Genomic DNA, 12766 nt, shown 5'->3' with positions numbered 1-12766 from the left:
GGGATGGGATGGCAAGAATACTTATACTTCACGGAAATCTACCCCTGAAACCAAGAGCACACTGTATACACTGAATGTTAGCTACCTTGACAATAAATTATCTTTAAAAATAATAAAAATAAAATTAAAATTAAAAAATAAAAAAATAAAAAAATACAAAATAAAGAATACTTATACTAAACTCATGAGCTGCTGCAACTTGAAGGTCAATTAGAAATAAACATAAAATATATCTGAATTCATATTAAAATGATAAGTAGTTCAGTGTTCAAAATTGTATACACTTTTCTCCTTATAACGTGCAAGCCAATAAAACATAAAATACAAAATGTTTGCAAAATAAAATTACTGGAGAATCTTTTTAAAAAAATAAACATAAAAAATAAATTAAAAATTAAAAATGGGCAGAGGACGTGAATAAACCTTTTTCCAAAGAAGACATACAGATGGCCAACAGACACATGAAAAGATGCTCAACATCACTCATCATCAGAGAAATACAAATCAAAACCACAATGAGATACCACCTTACACCTGTCAGAATGGCTAACATTAACAACTCAGGCAACAATAGATGTTGGCAAGGCTATAGAGAAAGAGTATCTCTTTTGCATTGTTGGTGGGAATTCAAGCTGGCGCAGCCACTCTGGAAAACAGTATGGAGGTTCCTCAAGAAATAAAAAATAGAACTACCCCATGACCCAGCAATTGCACTACTAGGCATTTATCCAAGGGATACAGGTGTGCTGTTTCAAAGGGACACATGCACCCCAATGTTTATATCAGCACTATCAACAATAGCCAAAGTATGGAAAGAGTCCAAATGTCCATTGATGGATGAATGGATAAAGAAGATATGGTATATATATATACAATGGAGTATTACTCAGCAATCAAAAAGAATGAAATCTTGTCATTTACAAGTACGTGGATGGAACAGAAAAGTATTATGCTAAGCAAAATTAGTCAATTAGAGAAAGACAAATATCATATGACTTCACTCATATGAGGACTTTAAGACCAGGAACAGATGAACACAAAGGAAGGGAAGCAAAACTAATATAAAAACAGGGAGGGGGACAAAACATAAGAGACTCTTAAATATGGAGAACAGAGGGTTACTGGAGGGGTTGTGGGAGGGGGGTAGGCTAAATGGGTAAGGGGCACTAAGGAATCTACTCCTGAAATCATTGTTATATGATATATGCTAATTTGGATGTAAATTTAAAAAATAAAATTTAAATAAATAAATAATTAAATTAAAAAGAAATAAACATAAAGTATATCTGAATTCATATTAAAATGATAAATAGTTCAGTGTTTAAAATTGCATACATTTTTCTCCTTATAACCATGTAAGCCAATAAAATATAAAATACAAAATGTTTGCAAAATAAACTTAATGGAGAATCTTTTTTAAAAAATAAACAAAAAACAAATTAAAAATTAAAAATGGGCAGAAGACATGAATAAGCCTTTCTCCAAAGAAGACATACAGATGGCCAACAGACACATGAAAAGATGCTCAATATCACTCATCATCAGGGAAATGCAAATCAAAACCATAAGATATTACCTCACACCTGCCAGAATGGCCAGACTCAAAAACACAAGAAACAACAGGTATTGGTGAGAATGTGGAGTAAAAGGAACCCTCATAGTGGGATGTAAACTGTAAATTGGTGGGATTGTAAATTGGTACAGCCACTGTGGAAAATAGTACGGAGGTGCCTCAAAAAATTAAAAATAAAGATACCATAGGATGCAGTAATTCCACTGCTGGGCATTTGCCCAAAGAAAACGAAAACACTAATTCAAAAAGGTATATGCACTCCCTCCTTTTACCCCTCCCCCCTTTTATTTTAAGCAAAAGAGTTCTGCTTGGTGTCAAGGCAGCCATTCAGTACAGTTCTCTGGGATTGCTGGGAATAGGCATGTTCATTCTGGTTGGCCCTTATGCAGCGGATGTAGCCCACTGGGGTCTCAGCTCAATGTGGAGAGGTTCTTTTATTAAACTCCTACCTCGGGCTGCCCCTAAGCCTTAACTTCTGTCTCTCTAGCCCTATGTGGCCATTGAATCAATACTCAGGTGGGCAATGTAGGCAAATATGCTCAGAGCAAATTGCTTTGGTGCACCAATATTCTGCTTACCTGTCTGGTTACAAGCTTTCATCCAAATTTGGCCTGGACATTTTCCTCTGTCCTCTTGGCTCTTCAGTCCTTTTAAAGTGGTTTTGAGGAGCACCTGGGTGGCTCAGTCAGTTATGCGTCTGACTTTGGCTGAGGTCATGATCTCACAGTTCATGAATTTGAGTCCCGCATCCAGCTCTGGGCTGTCAGCCCAGAGCCTGCTTTGGATCCTTTGTCCCCTCTCTCTCTGCCCCTCCCCTACTTGTGTGTGCGCACATGTACTCTCTCTCTCTCTCTCTAGAAAATAAATAAACATTGAAAAAAATTATTTAAAAAAGTTTACAGGGCGCCTGGGTGGCTCAGTCAATTAAGCGTCTGACTCTTGATTTCAGCTCAGGTCATGATCTCAGGGTTGGTGAGATCGAGCCCCAAGAGTCAGGCTCTGTACTGTTAGTGGAGCTTGGGGCTCTCTCTGTCCCTCTCTCTCTCTGCCCCTTTTCCCCACTCACGTGCACTCTCTCTCTCAAAAGTAAATATTTTTTTTAAAAAAAGTGGTTTTGAAGGATTTTATCCAGCATACTTCATTACTTCAATAGAGAAGTTGAATCAAATAACCAAGCCTGCCATTGCCAGAAACTAGAAGCCCATATTCTTAAATGTAAACATTTATCTTGACTTAACAAGGTCCAAATTCAGGTCCAAATATCCCTACCCTTCTTCCAAACAACACAAGAGCTTCAGAATGCTTTAAATATTAATAGTCTCCCACTGTCTTAGATGTTTTTGTGCTCCATTGTTTGATGCCAGCTTGTTTTCATACCTCCATAGTATTCAATGTTATTGTTTTATATACTTAACACCTACTTAGATTTCCCCACATTTGTCAGTTTTTGTCCACTCTTCCTTGCCTCCTGTTCACCCCTTCTTCCTGATTTCAATTACCTTCTTCCTGAAGTATATCTTTCAATAGTTATTCTAGTGACAGTCTATTATTGCTACACTTTCTTAGGTTTGTTTTTTTCTGAAAATGTCCTTATTTCACTCTCAAGAAAAGACTAGTAGTTCTCATCAGTATTTCTTGGGGATACTAATTCTATTCCTTGTGCCACCTGGTGACTCTCCTTCATGGTGTATCATTTCTTTTGCAAGTATATTTCTATTGTTCATTTCTGAACCCATATTCAGCAGATATTGTCTTTTTCTGTGAGGTTCCATGTGCCCTGGATTATAAAAATGTACATTTGCTCTCGCTGGGGTTCTAGAGATTTGAATGGTTCTGCTCCCATTTTCACTTTAATTTTTCCGCATGTGGTTTCCATAGCACACAAGAGGGTAAATTTTGACCCCACCTCCATATATAACATAAGCCTGGGGTGTTCATTTCTTATGGTAGCTCCAGAGAGAGCATAAGACTTTTCACTACTCACTTTCCAAACCAGTTTTAACAGACAGAGAAGCTACTAGAGGCTTTATCCAGAGGTTTCAGTCACAGCTTCTCTGCCTCTTGTGGACTTGAGGCTGTGTTGTGAGTTCCTACATGGGCATGATATTACCAGGTCTAAGCCCCTAGCCACTAGTGTCTGATACCTGGGACCAGCACCATAATGGGCTATTACAGTGTCCGTTTACAATTACTCACCTGGCTTTAATTTTTCTTTTTGTTACTCTGGTGATTTTATATGTAAAAAAAATTTTTTTATGTTTTATTTACTTTTCAGAGAGAGACAGAGACAGAATGTGAGCAGGGGAGGGTCAGAGAGAAAGGGAGACACAGAATCCAAAGCAGGCTCCAGGCTCTAAGCTGTCTGCACAGAGCCCAACGCAGGGCTCAAACCCACGAACCGCAAAATCATGACCTGAGCCAAATCCAGACGCTTAACTGACTGAGCCACCCAGGCGCCCCTGATTTTATATTTTTTAAGGTCACCTATAAATTAAAATTTGTGTTATAGATTATCTAGTGTTAATATGTGTGTATAGTTGGGGAGTGCTATTCATGTCATCTTAGCATGCTATATGGCCAGAAAAAAAAAACATACTTTATGTATATGCACCTTATTTATAATTAAGCATTTTCCCTTATCACTTTCATCCTCATAAATATGTACTTCTTTAAGTTCCAAGGAAATTAAGTTCCCTGCAGGACCATCTAGATTAAGGGCATATAGGAGGCCAGGTCTCTGTAGCATGTTGGATTATTTTCCAGATAGGCCACCCATGTAGTTCAAATACATCATTCCCCCAGGGGCTACAATTCCTTAGCACAGTGACTTCCAACTTTTAAAAATTTTAGTAGCAGAACTTTTGCTTCAAGTATTACTTGGAATTTAAAAAAATATTATTTGGAATTCCACAATATAAAATAAGTAAGAAGAGAGCTGCTCTGGTTAAAGTGAGATTAAGAGTTCTTCATATTTAGGATACCCAGGTGGCTCAGGCAGTTAAGCATCTGACTCTGGATTTCAGCTCAGGCCATGATCTCATGGTTCACGAGTTCAAGCCCTGCATCAGGCTGTGTGCTGACAGCACAGAGCCTGCTTGGGATTTTCTCTCTCATTCTCTCTCTCTCTCTCTCTCTCTCTCTCTCTCTCTCTCTCTCTCTCTCTTTGTGCTCCTCCCCCTGTCAAAATAAATAAACATTTAAAAAAAGAGTTCCTGATCTTCACCAATTTAGCCACCCCTTGGGGCACCTGGGTGGCTCAGTCAGTTATGCGTCCAACTTGGGCTCAGGTCATGATCTCGCAGTTCGTAATTTTGAGAGTCTGAGCCCCCCATCGGGCTCTGTGCTGACAGCTTGGAGCCTGGAGCCTGCTTCAGATTCTGTGTCTCCCTCTCTCTCTGCCCCTCCTCCGCTCTCACTCTGTCTCTCTCTCAAAAATAAATAAACATTAAAAAAGGTAAGAAAAATTTACCCACCCCCTTGCTCCCCAAGATGCTCTCCAAGATGCTCCCTGGAGCACCTTCATAGCCTCCTTGGGCTCCGAGTACCACAGTGCGAAAACAAACTGAATAGAACACTGGTTCTCAAAGTGTGATCCCAGAACCTAAAGCGTCACTCGGGAATTTGTTAGAAATGCAAATTCTCAAGCCCCCATCCCAAATCTACCAAAATCAGAAATTCTAGGGGCAGGACCCAGGCATCTATGGATTAATAAGCCCTCAAGGTGACTCTGCTACACGTTAAAGTTTGAGGATTTACTAGAAAAGAGTATCCCATTCAGGAGCTACTGGAACAGGGCTGGGGTCCAAGATTATTAGAACAGGACCCAAGATTAACATTTCTGGGGTACTTAAATATCCCAAGATTCTCTGGAAGGTTATTTTCCATTCACCATTTTCTTATAGCTGAGATTAGACACTCTCGAGGTCTAACTTTGCAATGGCCTATGTCCCTTTGAATTGACTCAATGTCAGAAATCACTAGAAAGAGTATGGATTCTTACTTTTGGTTCATTAGACAGAAATAATGACATTCCTCATAATTTTTTGTGACAAAAAGACTTCATAGCTGAAGCTCATAAATGTTGAGCCAAAGAAGCCAGACACAAAAGTAAACATACTGAACCATTCCTTTTATAGAAGGCATAAAAAAGGCAACACTGATCTACAGTGAAAGAAGTCAGGATAGGGTTTGCTCTTTGGGGTTATTGACTGGAAGGAAGCAGAAGTGGGGCCTGACTTATGGATAATGTTCTGTTTCTTGATCTGGATGTTGTTTGCAGGGCTCTGTTCATTTTCTAGAAATTCATCAAGTTGTACCCTTATGATATGTGCATTTTCCTATATATCTGACATACTTTGATACATGAGTTTAAAAAAATGGTATTGGGTCAACTACAGGGAAAGGACAGTGTGTAATGACGTATGCTGTGGGCGCTGAACTTCATACTCTCAGAGGACCTAGGCCTTCACTTCTGGGTGTGAGTGTACATTTGGTGCAAACACGGGTTCCTGGCATCAGGTCTACTGCATTATGACAACATGAGTTGTGTGGGGGCCATTCTGTTTCTTGATTGGAAAAGACCTCTTGGTTGATGGCATCCCTGATCAGGATTCCCTGTGGATGGGGAAGAAGTGAGGCAGTTAAGTATGTGAACTGTGGGCCAGAATAAGTTTCAGCATTCGGCTACTCCAGGAAATGGGAAGTAGTAGCCTTCTGAATTTTCAACTGGGTTAGGCCAAAAAAACCTACATACATATAAGGCATGTATGATGGGTGAAAGAGAGCTCAGAATGGTCCCTCATTCTGAGCTCTGTGGGTGGATAAGACCCCAGTTGTGAGCACTCATCTTTTGCCCATGCCCTTCTGGGCCCCGATCATAAATGTACATGGGAACTGAGTTTCCCTGGCTGGCTGATGACAGCTTGTGGGAGTCTCAGTTAAAAATTAGCTTAAATTTCATCAGCTCTTGCCCACATCTGCTCACACAGGAATTCCAGGCATCATGTAAAATACCCCAGTTGTGTCTGAAAGTTCCCAGTAAGTCACAAACCACTCTGTTTTTGACATCTCCTGTGTTTTTCCTTATTCGGGGCCCCATCTTCACGTACTCTGCCCATGAAGCTGTTTAAGAAGTACTTAACCCCTTCCCTGCTCCCCTCCTTGTGCCCCCCATGCGAATGTTGATAAAGGTGCCAAGGACATTCCGTTCTGATCCCCCTAAAGGCCCCACCATGGAGGTGCCTGCCCAATGTGCCAGACATGCCTGAATCTCCATCTGGGCTCAAGGTAACACATACCTGCTGAATACATGATTCCCTGGGTCCCACGGTGGTGTGATCTGAAAGCAGGCCCTGGCTGCTGTTGTTACACTCCATGGCTCAATTTGGGGGTTGGTGACAGGTAGGGGCATTGGGCTGGGCTTGAATGGCTCCCCTGTTGCTGAGGGACAATGGTGTTTCCCAGAGGTGGTGCGTGCTTCAATCAGGAGGTGCCAGGCACAGCTGCTCCCTCTGGTGGTCTGTGCCTTCCACCAGCGGAGACAGGGAGGTCAGCTTCAGCAGTCTCGCGCCATTCATATCTCTTAGAACTATTCCTGAGTGCAGGGTATTTAAAAGACAGTTTCTGTATCAGACAAACCCAAAATGAGGAGCATTGTATTAAAAATGCTAATGCCATACAAGACAAAGTAAGTTTGTGGAAATGTTCCAGGTTAAACCTGACAACTAAAAGCAATACCTCACCCTAGACCAGATCCTATGATGGACAAGGAAATGCTGTAAAGGACATCATTGTGCCAGCAGATAAATTTGAAGTGCTAATGGTAGATTAGATACTAGTATTGCATCAATGTGAAATTTACTGAAGCTCTTAACTATACCATGATGTAGAGAACATGTCTATCTTTAGGCAATGCATGAAGTACATTAGTCATGAAGGGCTATGATGCATGTAATCTACCATCATATGGTCCAGACACACACACATACACACACACACACACACACACACACACACACACACACACACACACTTATGAGGGTGTGCATTCACGTAAACAATAAAGTAAATGGGGTAAAAACTGTTAGCAATAGGTGAATCTGGCATACAGATGTTCTTTATACTATTTTTATTTTTGCAACTTTCCTCTACGTTTAAAATATTTCCAAATAAAAAAGCTTAAAAATGTCAAAGATAGTTTCTGCAAGCAGTCAGAATCTGGTGGCACATGCCTTACTGAACGCTACCTATGGCAGAGAGGAGGAATGAGGACATGGCTGTCTTCCCAGGCAGCCCTACCAGACACATCCCAAAAAAATAATCAGATACCCTGCACTGATTTGCCAAGTGGCACCTGAGGCCACTCATCCCTGGATCTACCCCTTCCTCCAAGATACCAAAGGTAACACTTTTATATATTTTGAGGATCTTGGGCCCCGGGTGGTGGCAAAATTTTGCTTATGAAAGGAAGGTGCATTGGTTCATTGATTCATCGGTACGTGTTTTGACTGTCTACTTACTATGCACCAGGAACTGTGCTAGGGGCTGAGTGTGCAGCCTACGGTCCAAGAGGAGACACAACCCCTGTCCTAAAGAACATCTATGAGCTAGCTGGGGATGCATCCCCAACCACATTCATAAACGTATATTTTCCAAATGAGTGGAACATGAAGTAGATTTGGGAAGCCCTGTAGGTGGGGGTGGGGGGAGCCAGCCTTTTACCAGAGCCAGTGGATCCAAGCCCCATGGGTCTGATAGTCTCCCCCCTCCCCACAAAGATTTTCTAGGTTATAGATACTTTTGTACCTGATGCCGGGGAGAAAAGAAGGAACCATCAATGCTAACCCCCTCCTGGGCACATCCCATCTGTTCTGGCTTAGCCCTCTGCAGGCTGTTCTGCCCTCTGGGAGAATCAGGGAAGAGGCCAATGTGCCAGTCCATCGATCTCCTTGGGCTGGTGGACCAGTGAGCTTTGGAAAATAGTCTTTCAACTGATCCAGGCCTGCAGGTGAATGTGACAGCCCACACATGATTGTGGAAGGCAAAGACTAGCAAACACCCTCATTCAGAGGCCTGGCAGCCTAATGGTCCTGAGAGTCCCCTCATCAGGGTGCTTAGTCATGGAAACAACAGGATGGTCTTCCAAATGGACAGAAGGCCTTTGGGAGACAGTTGTAGTTCTCCCCCCACGCCCCGGTGTGGCACTGGTTGTGATGCCCTTACATAGGGACAAAGGTGGAATCCATTGCCTTGGGGCTCCAAGTAGACAGTGTTGGGGAGGGAGTCGTTAAATGTGTGTGCATGTGTGTGTATGTGCGTGAGTGACTGCATGTGACACGAGGTGTGCCCATTCTGTCCATGGGTCTCAGGTTGGACCAGCCCTCACCTCTGATGCATTCTGGTCCTGGTCCGAAGAAGTTTCAGATCCAACAAACGTTTACTGAGCCCCTACAAAGTTCCAAGCCTTTTACTTGATACTTAGACACATTTTATATCGTTTAATCTTTAACAATAACCCTTTAAGGTAGGAATTATCTGCATTGTACAGATGAGAAAACAATCGCAAAGAGGTTCATTGATTTGCTCAAGTATATCATACAGCTTTTTTTTTTAAACACTCACACACTATACTCTTAGCTGAGGCCTGTCTGTGTTGGTTGCTTATCTTACAGTATTTTTTTTTTGTCTTCTCTACATTTGGAGCAATTGCTCCCCTTATACAAGCCCCCTTCCTTCTTCACCTTTCACTAGCCTCATGGGCTTTTCTTTTTTTTAATACTGCATTTAATAGCACAAAAAATCACGAATACAAAGAAACTGGCAAAGGTGTTTGTCAATGAGATATCCTTGCCTCCTCCACTTTTCTGCTTTCAGACCCATATAGGTAATGGGCTACATTTGTATAGACTTTTCTCCCCCCCTCCAAACATATAACTGTTATGTGATTGGTCAGTTGAAGCTGAAACACCCATGGAGAAAGATGTTTTACGGTTACAAGGGCACACACCCCCCCCCACACCACCCCCCTCCCACCCCACACTTTCCCACACAATCTTTTGGAGGAATATAGGATATGTACCAGTGTCAGGATTTCCCTGCTCCTGCCTTCCCCACCTAGAGCATTCCTGCCATTGAATTCTCCTTTAAGTGACTGTTTAGACTAGAGCCTCTTCCCCCACCCCGTCTACTTCTCTTCCAACCAGGACCTTTTAGACACTAGGTACTGTTCAATTCTTACTCTGTCAGGCCCATGGGCCATGCAAGTAGGTCCTTTAAATCTCGAAGCCAGTTGTAGTATAGGTGTTGTCATCTTCCATTACAGGTAGGTCTGTGTCACTTCAGTAGGCTTGTGTATTCATTTCTTTCACTTTTTCTGACTCATGTTCCAGGACCTGTTTGTGATAGAACAGTAAATACCCTTCACTGTCCAGAACGTCCTTAATACTGGCCTTGGTGATGACGGCATCATCACACTTGAACCACTGGTCCTTGTGGTGCCGGATGAAGCTGGTGTAGTGGCCACTCTCCAAGGTTCCTTGGTGATTAACCACAGCAAACAAGGAATACTTATTCTCATCGTTTCCACTATTGGTTGGCAGCTGCAACTGTCCATTCATCCTGCTCTCTTTACTCGAGGCCATAAATGGTGTCATATCCAGCTCCAGAGGAAAGGATATGTATGTAGTGATCTTGCGCCTCTGTTTGGCCGAGTGTTCAAACCGTTTGAAATGAAAACAGGCAACAACAGGTAATTTATTCATCGTGAGCTGTTTGGTAGATTCCTGGTAGCTTTGGCAACTACCGCATTTGATTTTGGCACTGCTACCTAAGTGCTCTGGCCTTGTAAACCTTCGCAAGCAGTCCGTGAGGGTGGTGATTCCTGGTATGTGGCTTTCCCCATTCACACTGCTCTCCCTCCCTGGGCTCATGGGCCAGAAGGAGGTGCAAGAGCCAGGCAAGTCCAAACTGATGTCCCAGCATGGGTCTATGGTGGTGGAGACGCCATGGCAGGCTTGACAGGTAACATCAGACTGCAGGCCACCTGTGAAGATTTGGTCTATGATGCAGTTACAGTGGTTGGGATTGTTGGCAGCCTTCCCGGCATCATCACCTTTGCAGTGCCTGTGCAGGACATCTAACGCGGCAATGAGGAACTCGTGGGCATCCTGTTGCCTGTATCCTGCTAAGTGACGAGCGTGTATCCATACCAGGTGCAGTAATTTATAAGGAACGTGAGGAGATGGGTTTCCAGAATACAACTCCCGAAAAAGCGAAGACATCTCACAGACCAGACACAACTCAGGACTTGGCATTTCACATCTGTGCCTGTCGGACAGGAAGAAATCTCTCAGGATCGGAGTATGGGTAAGAGCCTGGACGATGCAGTTCATAAAGCACGTGTTGCCAAGATTGATTAGTCCTCTTAAACCGATGGTAAAGCTGGAGGTGATTCTTCTTCTCCTTGGGTTGTGTCCCAGCAGTTCTAACTCGGGTTTGGTTGTCTCCCAGGTTGGATATTTCTCACCGAGTCCTGGCACTGAACACTGCTGGTGAGAAACCTCGGTTGAGGTGGAGGCCTGTAATTTCAAAGCTTCTCCTTGCTCTTCTTTGGCAATTTGCTCAATGTCTCTGTCATATACATAATCCTTACACATAAAGCAGTATATACCGCCATAATAAAGGTCTACGGCTAAGTTGTGTTGTTTTGTCTCCGCGTGCTCATGAATGTGTTTCTCTGTGAAGCAGCCAAAGAAGACACAAGAAAGGCAAGAGTGAAGTCTGTTCAAATGGGTGCCACACACATGGCAGATGCACGACTTTGCCTTGCTTTTCCTGGTCTCTGGGGTTCCACACCACACGAAGCACTGGTAGATCACCCGCAGTTCCTGCCTCCAGTTCTCTCCCACCTTAAAGCTGTTCACGTGGGAACAGCCTGGTGGACCCACAGCGAAATCCACATCCAGGCATCCGCCCCCAGGGCCGCGCCGGGGCCGGGGCCGGGGCGGGGGCCGTGGCCTAGGCTGCGGCGGGGTACGGAGCCGGGTCTGTGGCCGCGGCCGGGGTCGGCGGCGGGGGGCACGACTGCGCCGCGGAGAGGGATCGGGGGGCCGCGGGGATTCGGAGGGAAGGGTGGGGGGAGGAACCTCGTCGCTGCTGCCGCCACCGCCGCTCCGCGCTGGGTTCTCATCCTCCAGCTCCTGCTTCGGCTGCCCCTTCGGCTCCTGCTCCGCCTCCGGTACGGGCTCGGGTTCGGGCTCCAGCTTGAGCTCAGCCTGGCGGCCCAGACCCTCCGCTGTCTCCACGTTCCCGGCGGTGTCCACCTTCCCCGCCGCCTCCACCTTCCCCGCCGCCTCCACCTTCCCCTCCACCTTCGCCTCCGCCTCCACCTTCCTCTCCGCCTTCTCCGCCGTCTCGGCCGTCTCCGCCTCCTCTACCTCCTCCGCCTCCACTGGCGGCGGCTCCTCCCCCTGCTCGCAGGGCTCGGGCGGCCACTGGGCGTGGCGGCACGGGGGCCACGCAGACCTGGGGTGTCCCCCGCCCGGCCTGAGGGAGCGCGGTGGCTGTGACAGCTGGACCCAAAAGGGACTTTCACTGAAGGAGGCGGCGGCGGAAGCAGGCGACGCCCCCCGGGAATCCTCCCGCCGTAGCCCCCTAGCGGAGGCCGCTTCGGCAGCCAGGCCCCGTTTCCTTTAATTCAGTATTTCCCAAACTTGCTTGTTCACGAGAATCACGTGGGGAGCGTGTTAAAATTACAGATTCCTCGGCTCCACCCGCAGACGTACTGAATCAGAATCGCGAAGGGAGGTGCTCCGGAACCTGTATCTTTAACTAGGGCCCGGGAGGATTCTTATGATCAGGCAAGTTTGGGAAACACAGCTCTAATTCATTGAGGCTGGCGGGAAGGGGGGCGGGGACCGCGCAGTCTCTTTAAGGCGCTTCCAGTTCTCAGCTCCAATCGCAGCTCTGACCCCCTTCATCGTCTCCTCCCCTTTCCCCGTCCTTCCCTTCGTCCATGCAGCTTCCCCCAGCCCTGCGGGGCCGGGGACGGAGGAATAGTAAAGTCCAGAAAGGTCTTTGGGGCTGTGAAATGTCCCCTCAGAGGCCAGGTCCTCAGGAGCAGTCGGAAACCACGATAGGCCATCATCCCTACAGCTGAGCCTGCCCCCAGCCCTGTCCCAGGCTCCCTCCCACCCC

General features: G+C 45.3%; 1 protein-coding gene and 1 long non-coding RNA gene across 2 annotated transcripts; both read right to left on the bottom strand.

Moving 5' to 3' along the window:
* Window positions 1-5681: 5681 nt before the first annotated feature.
* Window positions 5682-7397, bottom strand: LOC123595036. The gene is made up of 2 exons (XR_006711000.1): window positions 6871-7397; window positions 5682-6187 (listed from the first exon to the last, which is right to left on the bottom strand). It is a non-coding gene; the product is annotated as an uncharacterized LOC123595036 (long non-coding RNA).
* A 1625-nt stretch (window positions 7398-9022) lies between these two features.
* Window positions 9023-12510, bottom strand: USP27X (ubiquitin specific peptidase 27 X-linked). The gene has a single exon (XM_045472181.1). It carries the CDS (start codon window positions 11224-11226, stop codon window positions 9910-9912), a length of 1317 nt encoding a protein of 438 aa, XP_045328137.1. The 5' UTR covers window positions 11227-12510; the 3' UTR covers window positions 9023-9909.
* Window positions 12511-12766: the final 256 nt, after the last annotated feature.

The sequence above is a fragment of the Leopardus geoffroyi genome, chromosome X, assembly GCF_018350155.1.
Source record: "Leopardus geoffroyi isolate Oge1 chromosome X, O.geoffroyi_Oge1_pat1.0, whole genome shotgun sequence".
In the NCBI taxonomy this organism is placed as follows: domain Eukaryota; kingdom Metazoa; phylum Chordata; class Mammalia; order Carnivora; family Felidae; genus Leopardus; species Leopardus geoffroyi.
Note: the sequence above shows the minus strand (reverse complement) of the source record. Positions and strands in the feature narration are given on the sequence as shown.

Excerpts from the sequence above, each read along its gene's own strand:
- USP27X (XM_045472181.1), bottom strand. The coding sequence starts at position 11,226 with ATGTGTAAGGATTATGTATATGACAGAGACATTGAGCAAATTGCCAAA.